The sequence below is a fragment of the Tenrec ecaudatus genome, chromosome 4 (assembly GCF_050624435.1).
Source record: "Tenrec ecaudatus isolate mTenEca1 chromosome 4, mTenEca1.hap1, whole genome shotgun sequence".
Taxonomy (NCBI): Eukaryota; Metazoa; Chordata; class Mammalia; order Afrosoricida; family Tenrecidae; genus Tenrec; species Tenrec ecaudatus.
Window position 1 is genome coordinate 194,085,025 of NC_134533.1, and position 22,947 is coordinate 194,107,971.

Consider the following 22,947-nt stretch of genomic DNA (forward strand, 5'->3'; position numbering starts at 1 on the left):
CCCAAAAAAAAGAACGAAAAGGGATCCGTGGCAAGCATCAAGCAACTTGCTCTGAATTAGAGCACCCAGAGGTGTCACCTGGGAAGGTTCTCTGTGGTCACAGTGCATATTTTCGTAAAAGCAGTTTCACTGACCTTGCTTTTTGTGATGGTCGATTTAAGAGAATAGTGTGCGGCTTTGAAATTTTGTTTCCTGCTTGGGAGCAAATGCTGCAGAAAGTGTTGTGAGGTTGAACACAGCTTACAAGGACAGCGCTAAGGGAAAAACTCAAATGTACAGGTAGTTTTCTTGTTTCAAAAAAGGTGAAATGTCAATTAAAGACAAACGTCATTATGGACATATGTCGACTTCCCAAATGGAGGAAAATGTCAACTCATAGTGCATTTGGAGTTCATTCCACCAGGTCAACTGTTGACCAAGCCTTCTATTTAGAGGTTCTGAAAGACAGCATAACAGTGTACAACAAACAGGGCTTGAATTGTGGCAGAGAGGGGACTGCTTTTGCCACTATGACAATGTACCCGCTCACGCAGCCATCTCAGTGTGCCACTTTTGGGCACAAAGCAGCATGCCTCTCTTGCCCTGTGCACCTTACTCACCTGACCTCGCTACGTGGGACTATTTTGTTTTAGTGAGTAAAGAGCGACAGGAAATGACAGCGATTTGACGACTTAGAAAAGGTGAAACAAAGCGAGGGAGGTGCTGTCAGGCATCTAAATAAATGAGTTTGAAAATTATTTCCAAGAATGGTATCATAGATTTAACAAATGTATCAAGGGTAATGGAGAGTACTTTGAAGGTGTTAAGGTTGTTTTGTAAAAATTTTAATACATAGCTTTGAGGGAAGGTTCGGGGTGTGGTTTTTTTTTTGGGGGGGAGTACTCCTTGTATGCGAAGACCTAAATTTGTAAAACCACAAAAGGAAGAACACTTTGGGCGTATCTTAGATGGAAAGAACTAAAGAAAAAGTCAAGCCTTGAGGTGCAATACTGCAAGGTTCTGGAGGCAGCGTCAAAGAAAATGGAAAGAGTACACACAGTTCCTATCAAGAAGAACCAGTCGATATTCAGCCACTGCAAGAGGTAACATGTGATCAAGAACCAGTGGTTCTGAAGAAATCCAAGCTGCGCTGAAGGCCTTAGTCAAAACCCAAGCCTCAGTGAACCGATGGAATACCATTTGAAGTATTTCAAAAACAGATGAGGCACTAGAAGTATTCACTCGTCCATGCCAAGAAATTTGGAGTTGATTGGCCAAGGGACTGGGAGAGATCCATATTTGTACTTACTCCAAAGAATTTGCAACTTAAAGAACAATATCACTGATAATACAGGCCAGTCATATTTTGTTGAAGATCATCCAACAATGGTTGCAGCAGGACATGGAAAGGAAGCTGCCAGAAAAATCAAACCAGGCTCAGAAGAGGATGTAGAGCACGAGCTACCGTTGCTGAAGTCAGATGGATGTTGGCTGGAAGCGGGGAATACCAGAAAGATGTTTACTTGTGTTTTGATGATACCTAGGCATTTGACTGTGTGGACCACAACTAACTATGGATAGCCTGGGGGATTTCGGAACACTTCAGTGTGATCATGCAGAGCCGGCATGTGGATCAAGAGGCATTTGTGTGAACAGAACAAGGAAATACTTCATGGTTTAAAGTCAGGAAGGTGTGCCTCCGGGTTTATGCTTTCCTGTTTATTCAATCTGTATGCAGAGGAAATACTCAGAAAAGCAGAACTATGTGAAGAAGGATGTACCATCAGGGTTGAAGAAGGCTTATTAACAACCTCTGATGTTCAGGTGACACAACTGTGTTTGCCGTACTTGCTATTGAAGATTAAGGATCGCAGCCTGAAATATGGATGGCAACTCAATGTTGAAGAAAAACAGTGCCACCACAACTGTACCGGCAGATGGCATGATAAATGGAGCTAAGATCGAGGTTGACAAGGAGTTCATCGTCTGCAATCAATGCTCACGGCAGCAGCAATCAAGAGATCAACTGCCACAGTGCGCATTGGGTAAATCTGCTTCACAAGACCTCTTTAGGATGTTGAAAAGCAAAGATGTTACTTTGAGGACTAAGGTGCGCCTGACCCAAGCCATGGCACTTTTTTTCAGTGGCCTCATATGCATGTGATGATTGGACATTGAATAAGAGAGATTGAAAAAGAATCAATGCATTTGAAATGTGGTACTGGAGGAAATATTGAAAATACCAAAAGAACCAATAAATCTATTTTGAAACAAGCGCAAGCAGAATGTTCCTTAGAGGCAAGGAAGGAGAGACTTTGTCTCGTGGACTTTGAACATGTTATCAGGAGAGACCAGTCCCTTTTAAAATAGTTCAAGGGCATCATGTTTGGTAAAAGAAAAATTAGGAAAGAAGTAGGCTCTCAACAAGGTATATCGACATGGTCGCTCTAAGCAGGGGCTGGAACAGAAGAACAATTCTAAGGACGACAAGACTGGACAGTGTTCCGTTCTCTTGTACGTGGGTCTGAACGAACTCGGTGGTTCTCAGCAGCAGCAGCATTGCTAGGAATCTTAGACTCATGGTACAAATCTTAGGTCAGGTTCTTTCTAGCCTTGATAATTTTTAGTCACAAATATAAATAACTATCAGTACCAGAAATTTGCTTTCTTTTACACGTGTGTGTTTTTGAGGAGGAGATGAAGATGGTGGGTAGGCGACATGGATAGTGGTAGAAACAGACTACAGGAGGCTTGTGAAAGATGCTGAGCACCACCATTCATTTAGAAGAAATTAATTATAGATTGTCGTATTATATTGCTTAGGGAGTTACCTTGATTTCCTTTACTGAGTGCTTAATTTATATCTATTTTGTTTCTCCAATTATGCTATATCTGAGGAAGCATACTTAACGTTGGTTCTTTAAGCCTTCATAGTACTGTATTTTTATGCAAACAGCAAATGTGATACTCGATTTTGCAAACCACACAACCTCTCCATGCTTTAGTTTTCTATATGTGCTATGTACATTATGCATTTTTATAAACGCAGTACTTTCAAAATGCGCGCATGAATAAGCTGCTTATCCTCCTGGGATATTTATATCTACTCTGTCCAAGACTATAGCTATACCAGCCGCACGAGACTGTTTAAACTTTAAACGGAGTAAATAGTTGCTCTCTCGCTCCTGTAGCCATATGTGGCTAGTGGTTACCAACTGGACAGACAGATATAGAGCATGTTTATCTCAGAAGACCCTATTGGATCATGATGATTTAGAGATTACCAAGTGAATAATGGGTTCAGTTAAAATGTAATCTATTTTAATCTTTTTAGGAGAATGCATTCATTTCAAGCCTGCATATATTTCTATATGTGTAATATCCTTTATGTCAACCCAGTCTTGAAAAACACACTTTAAGAGATGTGATTGACTTTTAAATAGCACATCAGATTTTACAATATAAATGCCTATTTCTAAATTACTGGAAAGTAATTTGTTCTCAGTGCTGTAAGCATTTAACTTATGGTGTTGGTTACATTACACGCTGTGGGAATTTTTTTAACATTGTAATGGAAAGTTAAATATCAAGGTAAATGAAGTAGGATGGGGATGAGTAGAAGGTGAGGTGGGGGAGATCTGCAGGGAGAAGTCTCAGGAGGAGATTTTTAAAATTAATCATTCATTATATAAGAACCATCAGTAGACTATGGAACAGAAAATTATTTACTTAGCCAACTTAATAGATTTAGCAGGTACAGAACTATTTTCCTTCTGAATTTCTAACTTCTGACCCTTTGATTCTGTACTTAATGATCTTTAGTCTTTATTTAATTTTGTAGCCTTTGTGATAAAGATTTTCTTGATTATTTTGTAAAAGTATGATTATTGAGTTGTAACTATTTTAATATATTTTGAATTTTAAAGCAGTTAAATTTTATATTTGGGAAAATATTATCTATTCCTCTAGAAAAGAACATTTTGTCTGATAGATCACAACTACTGGTCTATTCGTAACGACTTTGTGGGTACTGAGATAAGGGCTCAACATTTTTCATCCAAAGTTAAATCTAAGCGTGAATCAGACGGTCACCTTCCGTTGTATTTCCTCCACCGAGTGATACGCTTGTTACCTTTCCTCAATGGAGCCTCATCATATGAGAGCATATTTCACCTAGCCATATGAAGAATCCATTTTAAGCTTGTGGGTAATTGTGCATTCTGTTTTTATATTTATTTATAAATGTATAAGTGATATGCCTTGATGTTTCATTACGGAGGGGGGGAAAAAGGCTTTAAATAAAAGTAAGTTTTTAAAAATTCCTGATACAGGAAGCAAAAAAGCCAGTACAATTTCTAATTGCCTTTTAGAGACTCCGAGTTCCCTCATTACCTGTGATTTAAGCTAAAAATGAGGTAATTATAGCTAACATCAGTGTTTATCTGGTTGATCTTGGCACCTGCAGTCCTAATGTTGTAGCTTACCCATATCTGGTGCCACACTTCACAGTCTGGTGCTGACATAACTAATTTACAGTCGTATTTCCATTGATTTTTAAGTTAGATGTTCCTTGTTCTATTTGAATAGTATTTTCAAAAGCATTACCTTTTAAATGGTATAAAAAAGAATATACTCTTTTACATGAAATATTAGACTTAGAGTACAGCCCTTTCTTTGGTAGAAATATTTCTTTTATACAGATTAAAAAAGGTAGGAATATTAAAATGTTTTACCTTTTTTCTCGTGTTTGATAAAACTAATATGAGCATCATTAATATCATTTCTCAAATAGCAGCTTGTACTTTCAGATCATAAAATGGCATAAAAATATTTTTGCATCAAGTTTAGTTTTCTCATCCTTTGCACCCTCATCTTTAACTCCCCCGTCTGAGTCTGATCCGCTTAAAAACCACCCTTCAAACGCCAGTCTCTTTGGAAACCACCGTCATTATGCTCTGGCCTTTAGTAAAATTGCAGCAAGGTGGATGTGGCTGGTCGATAAAACCTGTTGCCTTGGAGTCAGAACTGACCCGTGGGGCCCCCATGAGTTACCCAGTAGAACTCCTTCATCAAATTGTCTTGGCTAGAATCTTCACGGAAGCAGACTGTAGCAGAACAAAGGTTGAGTGATCAAGCCCCAAACCAAACTCACTCATAATGGTCTTAAGGACAGGATAGACTGCCCCTGTGATTTTCCAAAAACCGGAACTCTTCGTGGGAATAGACAGCCTCAGCTCTCTTCTGGGAGCAGCCAGTGGTTTCAAACTGCGGACCTTGCAGTTATCAGCACAACACATCCCCGGCTCTGCTAGCAGTGCCCCTTTGGTAGACCTTGTCATCTCTGAGAGAGAAGAGCAGCTTTCAGCACACCTCCCTGACAGCCGGAACCTGGTTTCCTCTCTCATTTTACTCTCTCTCTGGCTTGCTAGGCTTCCAACATGTGGTAATCCCTTCTGTGGTGCCCTCAGCAGTTTAATTTCCAGGAGAAAACAAAGTGTAGTGCCTTTTCCACCAAGTTTTGGAGATGTGAACACTAGAAGAAATGGAATCTCCGCAGCCTTAACTGTTCTTGTTGTTTGGGTCACTTAATCCTACAGATCTTGTTTGTGTAGATGTGCCCAAACATTGGTAGGAACCATCATATAAAAGATAGAATACACATATAAAATAAGCAGTTAGATCTCGCTACAAGCTCACTGCCATCAAGTCATTGCTGACTCGCAGCTACTCCTCTGTGGGTTCCTGAGACGGTAACTGCTCACGGACATAGAAAGCTCAGTGGTGGTTTTGAACTGCTGACAGTGAGGACCAGAGCCCAGTGGGTAACCACGACACCACCAGGGCTCCAACATTTATATAGTATATCACCGTTTGGGGCAGTAATCGAGAATGTTTCTAGTACTAAATTAGCACACAATTTACTCATTTATACATCATTCAAATTTTGAAAATAATTAAATTTAAAGGAACCAACTAACTTCATACTGGTGTGTGTGTGTGTGTGTGTGTGTGTAAAATAGTATAGTAGTAAAATACGTAAACCGTTTCTATCTACCCCCCTCTCACTGCCGTCGAGTCAGTGCTGACTTAGAGTGACCCTACTCTGAACAAGAGTAGAAAGCCCCCATCTTTCTCCTGAGGAGTAGAGAACTGCCAGCCTTGAGGACAGCAGGCATGCTTATTCACTGCACATTCTAAGTCATTTCCCGGAGAAATGATTGATTTTCACAGGTACTCCCTAGACACCCCGCCATGCCCATGGCCAGTATTTTGAATGTTCATTTCTGATGCGACCAGCTGGGATCATGACTCCTCTCAACTGTGCTCATACGGCAGCCACTCGCCATGCACAGCCCTTGGCATTTGCAACAAGAGACAGAGCTGCCCCTATACCCCTTTCCTTGCTCGGGCACTGCTTGTTTGCAGGGACCCAGTCGGTGCCTGCAAGGCAGAGGGCAGAGTAGAAGGCAGAAGTGCTTTGTCATGGCATCCCTGAAGGTTGAGGTTTCTAATATGTTTGCTCTATTGACTGCCTTTAAGTGCCTAAATGTTTCAGACAGGTCGCAACTACTCCTCGTTGCTCCTGTTGACATACCTTGTTGGTCCAACATGTGAAAACTTGTCTCTTTGCCCTTGGACGGAATACTCAAAAGCTTTAAATCAAAAGAAGCCTCCATTGTCTTGCCTTGATGCCAACATGCTAGTTTTAACTACTGGGTTCTGGAATATTGGGTTTCCTCTAATGTTACTTATCTTTGATGTTATTATAAGAAGATGCATTTCCTAATTCTCATTTCCTTTTTCTTCTTGAAAAAATATTTCATTTTCTGAGCCTTAGTTTTTTCATCTAAAGAGAGGAATTTTTTTTAAATCACCCTATCATGATCAGTAAGCCTCTAGGTGCAATATTGATGGATTCTATGACAAACATGTTGACTGATGCAGGAAGCAACAAAAGGAGACGGAAGAAATAGAGTCACTGAACCAAAATTGATTGGTTGGATGTTCAAGCATTTCAAGGGCTGTTAAAGAGCCAGGAACCAATGATACGGAAGGAAGAAGGCCAGGCTGCACTGAAGGCAGTAGCGAAAACAAGGCTCCAGGAAGTGACGGAATACCAACTGAAACATTGCAACGAGTCGATACAGCACTGGAAGCACTCACTCTTGCATGCTAAGAAATTTGGAAGACAGCTATCTGGCCTACCAATGGAAAGATCTACATTTTTCCCATTCCAAAGAAAAGTGACCCAATATTATTAACGAGATTACTGGAAAATGTCATTAGTATCAAACACAAGGAAAACTTCTGACGATATTTCCAAAATGGTTTCAGCAATATATCAACAGGAAGGTGCCAGAAATTCAAGCCAGATTTAGAAGAGGGTGTGGCACATTAGATGGATCTTGACTAAAAGCACAGGATAGCAGAAAGGTGTTTACTTGTCTTTTAATTGACTCTGCATAGGAATCCGGCTCTGTGGACCATAACAAACTATGGATAACATTAAGAAGAGTGAGAATTCTGAGGCACTTAATTGTGCCTCTGCAGAATCTGTGCACAGACCAAGAGAGAGTCATTTGAACTTAATCAGGAAGTACGTCATAGTTGAAATCACGAAAGGTGTATGTCAGGGTTATATCCTTTCACTATACTTATTCAATCTGTATGCTCTGAAAATAATCCAAAAATCTGAACGATATGAGGAACAAAGCACTAGGATTCGAGGAAGGTTGTGATGTGCAGATTGCACAGCCTTGCTTGCAGAAAGTGAACCGAACTTGAAGCACTGGCTGATGAAAATCAGACTGCAGACCAGTATGGACTACAGCTCAATATAGAGGAAATAAATCCCCAACTGAACCAATATGAAAACTGAGAAAAGATTAAAGTTGTCAAGGATTTCACCTAGCTTGGATCCATCAGTTTTCATGGAAGCAGCAGACAAGGAATCAAAGTACTAAAAACTTCATTGGGCAAGTCTGATCAATCAGACCAATTTGAACTGTTAAAGATCAACATTATCTCTATGAGGAATAAGATGGACCTGATCCAAGCAATGGTGGTATTTTCAGTCCCTTCATTTGCAAGTGAAAATTAGACAATGAACAACCGAGACTGGAGAAGAACTGATGTGCTTGTCTTACGGTGTTGGGACAGAATATTGAATGTACTGTGACAGCTATTAGAACAAACACATCCTCATTGGAAGAAGTACAGCCCAGAGTGCTCCTTAGAAGGACAGGGAGACTTCATTGCATGTTCTTTGAACTTGTTATCAGAAGAGACCAAATTCAAAAACTAAACGCACTGCCATTGAGTCGATGCTGACTCCTAGGACCCTATAGGGTATTGTGAGTTTCTGAGACGGTAACTCTGTACAAGAGTCGAAAGCCCAACCCCTGTATAAGAATACCATGCTTGGATAAATGCAGGATTGGGAGAAAGGAGGAACACTCTTGATGAGATGGATTTCCATAGTGGCTAACACAGAACAGGGATTGTGTGGAGGCACAAACTGGGCAGGTTTTTTTTTTTTCTGTTGTGCAAGGAGTTGCTATGAATTGGAACTGACTTGATAGCATCTAACAACAGTACCAATAGGATGATGATTAGAAATAATTTGTCTAAATAATGTTATAAATGATTTTTTAGCATTTTAATGAAAGGTCATATTTTTTAAAGTATTACAGGGATGTTTTACTTTTCTATGTGAAGGGAATTCAAAAAGTTTCTGGAAAAAAATATGTGACCTTTAAATGTTATTTTTCCACATACTTTTCAAAGCTCTCTTATGTACATATATGAAGGTAAGTAAATATGTATTATGCAAAATCAGAGAGACCTTTACTAAACAAAACACATCAAAATGTGAAGCTGCTGCTCCTGGGCATATGCAAACCTTGCTAGTGATCCGTGTGCTCCAGACCAGAACTGTTCTCCACAGGAAGCAGGTCACCAGGCCTTTTTTCTGATGTACCACTGGGTGGATTTGAACTGCCAACCTTTTGATTAGTAGCCCAATACTTAACCATTTGCACCACCCAGGGACTCTGCTAAGTACATAGGCGGCACTTAATACATGTTCTATTCTGGGCCACTGTTTCCTGCTGAAAGCCGATTACATAAAAGAGAGACAGTAGAATGTCTTCTGGCCTTTGTGTTACATCTCGTCATCAGCTTGAGATGTTATCCCTTAATTGGAGCAATGAGCACCCATGAATAAATTTAAATGATTGTGGTTTTCCGAGATAACGTTTCCATTTCACATGCCTCCCCAACACTGTAATCAAGGCACAAGGTCCTGTTTAAGCTAACGGGTAATTCTCCTTCATTACGAAGTAGTACATAACTTGCCCTGAAGAGCTGCTGCTTCCCCTGACAAGATGGCAGAGCGTGCCGGCACCAGCCGGGCCTGAACTCGCACAAAGTCTGGGTGCTTAGGAATAGGAGCTGATTTTGGAAGAGGCTCCAGGAGTCATCACTTCAGCGCCTACATTCTTCCCTTTCCGACCTGCACGGTGTTCAGTGTTTACAGGTCCATGGGGTTGCCTGGCCTTTCCAGATTTATGATTCCTTTTAGGCCTTAACATCCAACTGAAATCCACATGTTTCGGAGATGTGTTCCTCTCATGTACTTATTTAATCGTTTTGAATATGATTAAAAGCTGGAAAATTGGATAAAAGTGAACGTTGAGCAGTGGGAAATGTGAATAGTGCATGTGGCATTGTTTAGAAGTGGAAACTATATTTAAGATACTCTGGGTGATAAAAGTGACTGAAGTATTTGTAAAAAAAAAAGTGAATTTCAGTGAATCCTTGATTTTAGCGTGGCTCAGAACTATTTAAACATGAAAACAATGGAAAGAACCACAGGAGAGGGTAATGTTAGATTCAAATGAGACTACATTTAACTTTGTCCATAGAAAATCGAAACAACTAGGTAGAAGTGGGGTGTGCACACACGCATGCCTATATGGCAGACATGCATGTGATATCTTTAATGTATGAAGAATTCCTGCCTTAGATCAATAAGAAGGTACCCTCAAATGCATCCATTATAACTGATATACTTTTATAAGTTATGATAAACTGAGCACCTTTCCAAGGACTTTCATGCAAGCTCTAATCCTCAGAGTAATTATTTGAGATAGATACTATGATGATTCCATTTTATAGATGAAAAGACTGAAAGGACGGGGAAGCATCTCAGTGGCTTGCCTGTTTATGTACAGTTAACAAGCAGCAATGCGGAATATGAACTCAGGGGCATGTCTGTGACATAAAATAGTTTGTTTTTTTTTAGGCAGGAAGTTGAAGAAAAGAATCATTTAAAATGACCAAAAATCAGAATACATTTTCCGTTTCACTCATAATAAAAATGAAAATGTGGTATAACAGAGGACTGCAGTGGAGAGGGTAAGGCATTGGTATTCACACCGTGGTGGTGAGAGCGTGCTTCCTTCAGGGTGGGCCTGGACTGTGCTCCCTTCGTACCTCTTTAACCATGCGCCCGACTCGCAGAAGGCTTGGCGTGATTGCAGAACCACAGAGCAGGGTGGAAAACTGCAAGTTGTCATGCTGGTGGCATGGAGAGTGTGCCATTGCCTTTGGCCATGTTCTGAGACCCCGTGGAGGTGACACACCTTGCCTCCTGGTCTGGCTTTTGCGGTTGAGGTGTGCAGTTGGTCCCCTCGGAGTCTTTCCAGAAGGAGGAAGGTGCTGGCCAATGACAACTGCGTTTCTGCAGAAGGACCGCTGAGAGTTTTAGGGGCTTTCTTAAGAGATTGCCAGGCTTTCAGCTCTGATAGTGAATGTTCAATTATACTTTTATTTTATTGTAGCATGGTGGAATTTGAGAGAAATTTCATAAAGTTGAAATTCCTAACCTCGACTGGTGACAAATAATTCTTGATGATTCGTTTGGTGCAGGATGCAGGAAATATAGGTCTAATTTCTTTATTCAAACTCAGTAAATGGTTTGGGACAATTAATTTCCAATTGTTTCCCAGTAGAGCAGATTTACTTGTATATTAATGAGGCACAGGTGTTGGGCCCCTGGTGCCTGCGTGCCTGGGAGGCATATTTCAGTTGTTTATCTCGTCAGCCATAGGTACTGTAAGGTACTCAAGCTTGCCTTTAACAGTTGATACAGTGAGGCTTTTTAATTTGGGGGTGGTTTTTTTCAAATTTGCCCACACCTGTTAAAATTTTAAAACTGATCATGTAGAAAGAAGTTGCAGAGATTTCAATAGTAAATAGCACTAAAAGTTAAAGCAAGTAGTTCTCTATTATGCTTAACGGCCTCTCCTGACATTTAAGAGCAATGAGTTCATTTACACAAATATTTCATGTGGGAAGCCAGTATCATCAACAGTGCACTATTTTTTGTTGGATGTTTTTGGAGCAGGTATATCTTTGTCAATGGCTAAAGCAGTTACACTCTTCTATTAATATTCATTTTTTTGCTTGTTTATTCACTGAACTGCACTATCAACATTTTGGAGGAAACGGAATAACCTCCATAGACATGAATTTTCGTAGCTGGCATAATTATAGCGATCTACATATTCATTAAATCGACAGAAGAACTGTGTCCAGAAAGACAGCCATGCGTTCAGATGCGGCACACAACTAAAGCTGTCCGTTTTAAAAGTTGCATTCATTACATTCCCGTAAAACCGATTTCCTGTAACCCTCCTCCACAAGCAGCAGAAATTTAACAAAAGGATCCCCATGGTTTGGTTTTCTTGCCTATAGGAAAGAATGGGAAGAACTATTTGTAAACAACAATTACTTGGCAACAATAAGGCTGAAGGGGATTAATGGGCAGCTGAGAAGCAGCAGGTTCCGCAGTATTTGCTGGAAGGTAAGAAAAAAATATTTATTTACAGTTTGTGGTTGCAATATATCAACACATTACCTGGTACCCTGAAAGATTACCCATGCATGGGATCGCTGAATTTTCCAAGAGACTCCATTCCCAATTTTTTGGCCAGCCACTTTTATGTTTCCATAGGACATTTGCCAATAAGGTGGAATCACTGTAGTCCTGAATAACTACTAATGGTAAAGGAGTCCTTTGAGGTGATTGCCTGTGCATCTCCTTTGATGGTGCAGAAGTCAAAGCAACACCTTGGCACCCCCTCCCCCAGCTGTTTACACAAACCCTGGAAGCTGGGCAGGTGAAGGGTGAGGTGGTGATTAACCTTTCCTTCTTCCTGTCTCTCCAGTGCTCCAATGATCCAGCCTCCCTGCATTCTTAATAGCAGGTGGGAAGGATTTCTTTATTATTGTTGTTACTATTATGTCACCAGACACACGAAGTGAAGGGCATCAAGAAGAAGTGAAAGGAAATTGAATAAATAATCAGCAATTATCTTTTTAATTGCTTTGAATTATTGTCCCTTTTTTGCTCCCCTCTATAATTAATTTGGGTTTAGACCCATTTGTAAAATAACTCCTATTCCAAAGTTTTTAGGGTTTATCTGCAGATTTTGAACATACTGAGTGTGTGCAAGTAAAGACAGTAAGGAATTCATGATTTATTAGACACGTTTAGATTTAATAATTTAGATTTAATAATTAAAATACATTATTCTTCTGTTAGATGCAGGCAGTAAAGGCAGGAGACCTGCTGCTAGAATATTTGTGTACAAATATTGGGCCCCACCCCCATTCCTTGTTGTTTAACTTTTAGTATCTTTCCTTGGCTAAAAATAAATCCCCAATCCAGATTTATTTTAATGTTGTATTAAAGTAAATTAAATCAAATTTGTCTTTTGAAGAATGCTTGTTATTTTCGTAGCTGAATGCCAGTTGTAAATTACATTTTCTGCTGTGAAAGGAACCAGTTCACCTCTTGGATTCTGCCCTCAGGCTGTTCTTCCCCACCCTTCACTCGCTTGCTTTAAGACAGAAACGTAATCCTCGATATGACTAATGGAACCTTGTGCTCATCAGGGTCCCCCTAAACGCTCCCATTAAGAGCAGGTTGTAAAAATGGGAATTTTGCTTGAACCTCAGTGCATTCTCGTCATTGGCTTTTAATATGAGATTGAGAAGAAGATTGGTTTCGTTTTGTGATGTACCATGGGGATCTTTCCACCTTTGGTTGTTCATTTTTTTAATTGTCCCATGGCATGTTTCATTGCCGGCCACAGGGTCAGTTATTGGGCACGGCAGTGGTGATATGAGACACCAAGAACATTATTATCTTTGGGTTGTCAGTGAGTCTGCGTGGCAGAGCTGTTTCACACTGTCCTTTGTGGTCCTTACGAAGTCTCCCCTCTTGTCTGGCAGCTTTTTCTCTGTGTTCTTCCACAAGATAAAAGTCAGTGGATCGGTAGAAGCAAAGAATTAAGAGCATGGTATAGCAACGTAAAGGAAATAGTAAGTATTTTAATGACTATAATTTTTCTCTTCAATACATTTCAAAGTCCTGTGGCCCCTCATCTTTGTGTGTTTTCTTTTGTTTCCTCTTCCAGCACATCACAAACCCCAGGAAGGTTGTTGGCCAGCAAGACTTGATGATCAATAATCCCCTTTCACAGGATGAAGGGGTAAAATTCAACCGTCTACCATTTTTACCTCACCTCCTTTGCTGGGAGGAATACATTCCTGAGATTGGTTTATCAAAATCACTGTGAAAGCATTGGGTCTGTCCCCAGTACCCCTTCCTTCCCTGCCCCCAGAAACTGCTTCAAAGTGTGCTGTGCACATAGTGTGTTATAAAAAGCTGTGACCTATTTCTGTGGAATGGCATCATAGCGGGGAAGATCCAGAGGTGTTTGAGATCCAAGGATGAAACAGAAGGATGCAGATAGAGCTGTTTGGTTGACCTTGGGAAGGGGCAGTGAAGGGCCAAGGAAACTCCCTATCCTACTCAGACTGGAGAAGGTTCTCCTGGCAGGACGCACTCCCAGGAAGAAGTCACCATACCTAGTGAATCTGTGACCAGGTGACTGGAAAAACCAGGCCTACTTCTGGGGAGTCCTGCTGGTATCGTGGATATGAGTTGGGCTGTGATCCACATGGTCATCAGTTTGAAACCACCAGCAGCTCCTCAGGAGAAAGACTGGTCTTTCTATTCCTATAAACGGTTACAGTCTGAGAAAACCACAAGGGCTGATATGAGTCAGCAATGTCTCCATGGCAGTGAATTGTGTTTTGGTTTAAAAGATGTTATGTAACTTTTCCAACTGTTGTGTCTATTATTTGCCTAGGTCCCTGAGAAGACACCACCGCCCCCTCCCACACACTGTTTAATGCATAATATTAGCATTTTCTCTGATAGTATATATATAATTAGTATACATACGAGCATAAGCTATTATTTATCGATTTTTTAAAATTTACCCGAATCCACATTTTCAAAAGTACATAAAAATATATGGGACTACAAAGCCAAGCTTTGCAGAAAAATTTACATCACTTTTGCAGAGCATTTGCGTCAGGGCAGATTTGCTCAGACCCCCTTTGTCCCTGCTGTTGTCCAGACAGACCTTTCAGTTGCAGTGAAAAGCTTCATTCAGTTTATATAAATTACAGACAGAAGTTAAGAAAAGATGTATGAAGGAGCTACACAAATTGAATAGACTTTTCTCGTGAACCTTCTCACATAAGAATATCCAACTGCAGGTATCGCTATGGGAATAAAGTGTTTTTGAGGTTAAACTAGATGTCAGCGTATCACTGTATTGGATTCCCTATCAACAATGTGCAATAATCACTCTGAGAAGGCAAAATTTTAATGTAACATTAAGCGAAAGTGCCCGTCTTCTCCTAAAACTGTGTGTTTTACTTTATTGCAGAGTTTGTGGAACAAATTCTTCCAAGATAAGGAACTTCGATCTATGATTGAACAAGATGTCAAAAGAACGTATGTAAAATCATTTGCAAGTTACCTTTAATCATTCAAATAGGCGTTATTTCTTTTTAATTCTCACAAAATATAAGATTCATAGAAAAACTCAACAACAGCCTAAGCTGGCCTAATTTTATAACACATATTATCTGTTCTTAAAGTGTATTTTTGTGTGCCCTATTTTACACTGAATTATTAAAACATCATCTCAAAATCATATTTCAATTGTTGCTAAGTTTCATTGCATCAGTGCTTACTCATGGCAACCCCTTACACAGTGCAGTCAACACAGCCTGATACTTTCCATCTTCATGATTGTCGTTGTAGTTGAACTCACTGTTGCAGCCACTCATTGAGGGTTTTCTTTTCCTTGGCCCTTTCCTGGACCAGACATGATGTCCTTCGACAGTGACTGGTCCTTCCCGGTACCCTGTCCAAGCTACGTGGGACAGAGGCTCCCCATCCTCGCTTCCAAAGAGCATTCTGATCGTAATTCTTCCGAAAAAGATTTGTTCACTCGTCTGTCAGTCTGTAGTACACGTAACATTCTTTGCTAACACAATAATTCAGAGGCAACTTCACGTTGGTTTTCTTCATTCATTGACAGGCTTCCTCGTTTATAGGAATTGTCCTCCAAGTATATTTTTGCTCATTAACCCCTTCTCGAAGGGGTCTTTTGTGGCAGACTTGCCAAGTACAATATGTGTTTTGATTGCTTGATTGCTGCTTTTATGGGTATGGATTGTGGAACCAAGTAAAATAAGACCCTTGATAACTCTAATCCTTCGTTACTTTCTCCATGCTGTTGCTCACTGGTCAAGTTGTAAAGGTGTTTGTTTTCTTTCTGTTGAAGTGTGATTCTTACTGAAGAGGGCGTATTCGTCTGTGATTTTCATCAGTGGTTGTTTTAAGTCCTGTTTCAGAAAGGAACGTTGTATCGCCTGCACATACCAGGACACTAATGAATCTTCAAGTTTAATTCCACATCCCTCTTACCATATTCAGCATTTCAGACCATTTGCTCAGAGTACACATTTATTAATAAGTCCGATGAAGGGGATACAGCCCAACACACACCTTTGCTAATTGTAAGCCACTCATTATCCTCTTTTTGGATTTGGATGGCTGCATCTTGATCTATATGCAAGTTCTTCATGAGGACAATGAAGTGTTTTACAATTCCCTTTCTTTGAAACGGTGCTCATAATTTATCTTGATCCGTACAGTCTGATGCCTCTGATCAGTCAGTAAAACACCTTTCTCTCTGGTATTAGCTCCTTTCAGTGAGATCCACCCGGCATGGCAATGATGATAGCCAGCTCCATATCCTCTTCAGAATCCAGCTGGAGAGTCTGCCGTTTTCCTGTGGCTGTATAGTGCTGCAGGCTTCTATGAATGACCTTCAGCACACGCTTACTTCTTTGTGTTATTGATGGTATTGTTCACTAATTTCCACGTTCTGTTGGATCATCTTTCTTTGGATTGGATCTCTTTCAGTTTGTTGGCCAATATTTCAGTCTGTCTGCCAAAATTTTTGGCTTAGGTGAATGAGCGCTTTCTGTGTTACATCTGCTTGTTAAAACTTCTTGATCCCTACTTCTGGATCCTTTGTTGGTGCCAGTGTTTTCAATGAAGCTTAGGACTGATTCCTCCTTTAATCCCATCTGCCCTTGACCACATGCTGCTTCCTTCCTGCAGTGCTCCAGTGGCCACCAGTTCTGCTCAGCACAGTGATTGTGCGTTCCTTCCATCTTCTTTTGATGCGTCCTGCAGCATATGAAATTTTTTCATGGGGTTCTTCAAATTTGCAACTCAAGCCTTGATCGTTTTTCCTTCGGTTCTTTCAGCTTGAGAAAGTCTAAGCATGTTCTTTCTGTTTCTTTCTAACTCCACACCTTTGCACATTTCCTTATAATACTGTCTCCCTTCACTGGAATACTCTACTTTCTGTTGGAACTTTATTGGGTAGGTCTTGTACTTCATCATTTCTTAGCTACTCTACACTCTAGAGCAGCAGTTCTCGACCTATGGGGTCACAACCCCTTTGAAGGTTGAACGACCCTTTCACAGGGGTCGCCTGAGACCATCAGAAAGCACATATTTCCGATGATCTTAGGAACCAAGACCCTGCTCCTCTGTCGTCTCTAGGCGGGTCCGCCTACATGCAGATACGCCCACATCCGACTACCCAGTGTGAAGACACCATGCTTCAAGACAAAATTTATTTATCTGTAATTAGAAATACTTCACAATATATAATTACATATTGTTTTGTGATTTTCACTGTTTTAATTATGTCACTTTGTAACAATGAAAATACATCCTGCGTGTCAGATAATTTACGTAACGGTAGCAAAATTACAGCTATGAAGTACCAATGAACGTAATTTTTTTTGTAGTTAGTTCACATAAAAAGAAAGTAAGTTTATGGTTGTGAGTCGCCACCACATGAGGAACTGTATGAAAGGGTCACGGCACAAGGCAGGTTGAGGACCCTACTCTAGAGCAAGACGCTCCGGCGATGGCCGTTGTAATCTGTTCTTTCTTCCTTGTTATGAAATGACCTTTGTGCTCGTCATGTGTCATGTCACTCTAATAGTCCCATCGTCAGTAATTATCGCTGCATCCTGATTGCATGTTTAATCGGTTTCAGATCAAAGAAGTTGGTGGAAAATCTTTAATATTTTCATCATTGGCATTAGTGGTTGGTGTATGTTTAAATAATACTCATATTTTAATAAGATTTAAATAATTGAAACATGTGCTTTTATTTTGTTATATTGTACAATCATTACATTTGTATTGCTAGGAAAAAAATTGTCTTTCACTTTCTACATTTGAATTCCTGGCTAATAAATGTACCTTAGAAGTGATCACTATTATTTCTTACACTCCTCATTTCTCTTGGTCTTAACGCCATGTAGGTTTTCCTTCTCTTTCCACCTGTCCAGTGCTGACCGTGTTAGGCAGAGTAGTTTCTTGCATTGGGCTGCTCACAGACCACCGGCCACTCTGAAGCTTTCCACTCCCACAAAGAGTGGCAGTCTTAGGCAGTTCTCCCCCGTCGCATGGGGTCGCTGTGAATCGGAATTGACTCGGTGGCAGTGAGTCCACACATTTTAACCACTGAACCTCATCATATAGTAGAACTCTTGAGAAGCTCAAAGTCAAATAAAGCAGGCCGCCAAAACAAAAACCAGTTGCAATGTAGGGTCCCCGGTTCTGGAATCGAAGCGGCATGTGTAAAAATTCTGGTTTTAGCATCCGTTTCATTTCCCAAACCGAGTGGGTAATCCTCTAGGGGGCAGAGGCTCGGATTTCCATTCGTCTCACTTCCCAGGAAAGAGGTCACACTTACAAATGCTCATTGTTGTTGACTCATTGCTGACGATCAATGTTGTTCAATTTTCAGCAAAAGCAAACTCCAGCATCTTTCAGTCTTCAGAGGCATAAACACACTTGGGGGAAAAAATACTGCTATCAACCTGCTAGTCTGACTTTAAGCAATATAATTTGATCTCCTTTGTTGTTGCCATTGTTAGTGAATTTGATTTGGATATGTCACTATATTTAATAGTAGCTCCCCTTTCGACTAATTTTAATATTCTTTTATTCCACTAACCTTTTATTTTACCTCCTCAAAGGATTTTACATTCATTTCAATGAATTGTTCTTTATCAAACCTAATGAGACTGTTACTCTTCCCATTTTTATTACTGAGAAAACTTGATAATTTAAAGGTACATTCAGGAGCTTCCAATTTATAGCATTTCTATTTCAGAATCCAAATTGTCCAATTTTGACATGCTTCAAAGCCTTTAAAGTCAAATGAAATTCAGTATTATTTAAAATGATGAGAAAAAATAAGTTCAGATTAAAATGTACTTTTCATATTAGAAGCCAAAGAATTCTGTTGTTTGTACTATTTTCTCTCTATATACACACAGTGTATATTATTTGCATAATAATATAAGCTATTGCCAAATAATCTCATACTTTTAAATGTTCTATTTCTGAAATTAAAGTATTAAAATTCTTTAACTTTATCATTTTAACTTTATGTTTAAAAGTTATCTGATTGCTTATTGGATGTGCTCATCATCTCCATCAATTTTTGATCTCGCGTGTCTAGTTACTGTCGTTAACATTTCAGGCAGCTCATTTATCGGTTGATTAGTTTCTCACCTCCTTAAGCCTCCATGATACAGTTAGACTTTCAGAGATACCATTTTCTCGTTTTCATGCTTCCTATCACTTGTACTCTACATGTAAGCCAAGCCACATACATAATCTCATGTCGATATTTAATCATACTTCAAAAGTCTCCACAACTTTTTTCTTTCATCTTGTCATCTAAGATTTTGTGTATTCTTTAATAATACCTATGAAATTAATCTATAGTTTTAAAAAGGAGAATTTTAAGCTGTTAGCCACCACATACATCACTACTAAAATTTAAATTGATAAAAATTGGTGCAGGTTGAGAATTCAGTTCTTCATTAACAGTACCCGTATTTCATGGGCTGATGGAGACTGGGACAACTCATGCATGTAATAGTCCCATCACCATGGGACGTTTTGGACAGAGTTTCTTGTATCGTTTTGGAGCGTGTAAAATGCAGACACAACCAGTTTCGCATGCCACAGCCCACCATCCTCTGTGGTGTCGCCTCCCTGCCAGCAGTGCCATACCACTAATCCCACTGCCTCTCTCTGTTGGCAGTTTCCACTGCCTGTGTGCTTCCTCACCCTTTGAACTTTATCCTTGGGTAAATTCTGTCTTTTGGAGCTCAAATGGTTGATTATTCTAAGATGTTCCTACCTTCCTAGTGCTAACTGTCTTCCCAATGAATCGTTTATTGTTTGGCTAAACACTGAGTGGGAGTTGGGTGGGGCAAAGGTTGGGTTCAGTGTAAAAATTCCACCAGCCTCTACCCAGCCAGTAAGCCGGGTCTTTTCTCTGAGAAGGTCAGATTTGGGTTCATGTTTTCTTCCCACTCTGTCCAGGGCCTTCTCCTGTGGGCCCGTGCAGAGAAGTTGGTAATGGGAGCAGGGCAGTACCTAATTCTTCTCTCTCGTGGTTCTGAAGAATGGTGTTCACTTGGTCTGTTCGTCTAAATGGAACACATTGTTTCCATGGGTCTTTGGTCTCCGTTCCTCTTCTTTCTTGCAGGCCAGGGGAGATCAGCAGTTGCCCTTGAGGAGGCCACCTGTGAGCTTTCAGGCCCCAGTGGCTGTCGTGCACAGTAGCCTTCATGGACTGTGTCAGGCTAACTGACTTGGGTGTCCTCCAGGGCTGTGGGCCCAAGCAGCTCATTTCCTCAAGGGGGTTGGTGATGTTGTAAGTTTTCACAACTCTGCCCCCTTTATGGGCCACTATATTCACGGGTTTTTCAGATTTCTTTATAGTGCGTATTTATGTCTAGTCAGATTTTAGTCTAATGCAATTATCGTATTATATGGCGGTGTGTAACTAGAATTTAGACTGCTTTTAAAATATTTATCTAAGCCAAAGATATGCAAAAAGTGAATTTTCAGAGTTAAATTGTTGATAATCGTAATGGAAAGATGATCTTGCCTGTGTAGTTGGCGTTTGGGGAGGAATACTGCCAGTCCAATGTTGATTTTCACACTTTAAAAAAGTTAAGATGTCCTAAACATTGGTATCTTTTACACCGGTTCCTTCTAGCCCGTTTTTAATTTAAATAATTAAAAACAAATTCCTCAGGGAAGGAAGCTCTTACAGGCAATTTCAAAGCAGAATTGATTTTGGTGTGTGTTAATGCAGACAATCTGCCCAGTGTTAAAATGTTAAAGGGAAAAAAAACACACAAGCTGCCATATTCGTGTGATCACACCAAAATAGCAGCTTGTATTTATATTTTCAGTCTCCTTGAGGTGGACTGCAGGCACACGCACATGGGCGGTTGCGCTCAGTGTTGTGATTTCCTTTAATGCAGACGACGTACACGCTTGTGCACGCACGACCAGCCTCACATATGCACTTGTTCGCAGCCGGGAAAGCGAAAACTACAACACAAGCCGCTCTCTGCGTTGTCGGCAACCTGTGTGTGTGTGTGTTTCTTAAATATTAAAGAGGGAGAAAAGCAGATTTTCAGGAATACAAGAAATAATTCTTCTGTCAAGTGGCCTGTAGTCCTTCCTCATTTGATAACTTTTAAGGGAAAGACCCAGTGTTTCAGCACAGCATGGTTGCAGATCTGTGTATGTGTGGTGTGTGTGTGTACAGATACACAAGGAGACCTTCAGAAAACTTAGAATCGGAAGATGACAGAATTTTTCCATGAATTTTGTGAAGGCCCCTGAGATGTATGTCCTGTGTTGCTCGTGATTTAGAGCGCATTTCTCCTGCTGCAGTTTTTCTAAGTCTATAAGTGTGGTTTCTAACTTTAGTTGAGTGCCCGCATAGGCGCACTTGCTGCAGAGCCAACAGGTGGGTGAGTGCTCGGCTCGGATGGTCCTCGGGAGGAGCCGCGCCGTGAACGGCACCTCGAGCTATGGGGACCCTTTCCACTTTAAATAAGCCAGATGTTTTTATGTTCGCTTGCCTTGTCTTCAGTCCCTTTTACAGTGTGGGAGCTCGTCAGGACGTGCAAAGGTTAAGAAGCAAGGCTTGCTGAGCAGTGAAGTGATAGCCTGTCTGGATTTCGCTTGCTACTTGAGCGCTGTAAGACAGCCTTTTAAGACCTTTCATGCCAATTTGCCATGTGTCAATACACTGCACTGCCTTAAACAAAATCTTCTGACAGTGAATTGGGTGAAGGCTTACAGAGCAGATCATGACTTTCACGTTCAACAGTTCACAGGCATTTCATCCCATTCCCTTCATTGCCAATCCCCACAGTGTGACCTCTCCAATCCCACTTCCTCCTTGTGTTCCAGGTGGCCAGTCCCCTCTTCTTTCCAAACCCTTCTGAGCTTGCCCTTGAATAAATGCGGCCCCTTTGCCTCGCCAGTGTGATTGCTCCCCTATGGACCTACCTCTCCTGTGGCTGAATCGCAAACACACCTGAAAGTTACCTAAGGCTGGAGGGCGTGTGGGTTTTGAACTACTTGCAAAAATGTTCTTCTGGTTGAAAACGAAAATGAAAAATTCAGTCTAAATTATCAGTTCTGGCAGTCTCTCGCTTATAACATGCATTTATTTGTATCTACTTACATGCCCCACCCATCCCACACACACAGTTTTTTACCTATATGGTATGAATAGGAAGATTCGGGGGACAAGCAACAGAGCAGAGACCTTGTTATGAGACCCCATTGCTCTGGAATCAGAGAGGAAAGCTTCAACTGACACACTGGGGCCACAACTAGGGACCTTCAGCCCCATCCATAAACGCTGGCACGCCATACCTCCTCTGGCATTTCTTCCAAATGTCTGCTTTCTCTAGCAGGTGGTCCTTTTAGCTTTTATGTCTTTATGTTGCCCAGTTCCTGGGCACCAATGAGCATCATCCCTGTCGCTGGCACTCTTTTTTTCCCACTGCGTAAAAGTAGAAGACTGATGTTCAGAAATAATATCACTTGAGTTAGCAAATGTAAGTTGTTAGTAGCTGAAGTGAAATGGCGACTAAAAATCGGTGTATTCTAATGTAAATGTATTCACCTCTGTGTTATGCTCATCTTGTGTGCCTGGATGTCACACTTCTTCAGTTTAACAAAAGAAACCTCTACTGAGTACCTTTTGTGTGCACAGTTCTCTGTGAAGCCAATGGGTTGCAAACAGAAATGCGTCTCCTGTCTCAGATCTGTCATAGAAAGAGATAGGAACCAAATCAGTGGATGATGGTTGTGCGCTGTTTGCATGAGTTAATGCACAGTTTCTCGACCTTGTAAGTATTGGCTCTGGGGATAGAGCAGTTCTCTGTTTGGCGGGAAGAGGGGCAGAGTATGTTCGACAGCATCCCTGACTCTCACCTGCTAGAGGCTATGTGAGACATGGTCATTCATTTTTTTCAAGGCTATGGGTCCGACTGAAGGATCTCTGAGGCATCATGTTAGACCTTTCAGAGATCTTGCCCTAGAACTTGGCCTTAGACTCTTGGTTGCATCTTTAGATGCTGAGGTCTTCTTTTCTTGAC

At 40.7% G+C, this 22,947-nt stretch overlaps 1 protein-coding gene across 1 annotated transcript in view; it reads left to right on the top strand.

The window, feature by feature from the left end:
• The window catches only part of TBC1D5 (TBC1 domain family member 5), a 330,505-nt gene that overhangs the window by 75,035 nt on the left and 232,523 nt on the right, over positions 1 to 22,947 (top strand). Inside the window, exons 3-6 of the mRNA XM_075547174.1 lie at positions 11,740 to 11,848; positions 13,282 to 13,371; positions 13,467 to 13,541; positions 14,793 to 14,860. Of these exons, the coding sequence (XP_075403289.1) occupies positions 11,740 to 11,848; positions 13,282 to 13,371; positions 13,467 to 13,541; positions 14,793 to 14,860 (342 nt within the window). The remainder of the gene's footprint in view (positions 1 to 11,739; positions 11,849 to 13,281; positions 13,372 to 13,466; positions 13,542 to 14,792; positions 14,861 to 22,947) is intronic.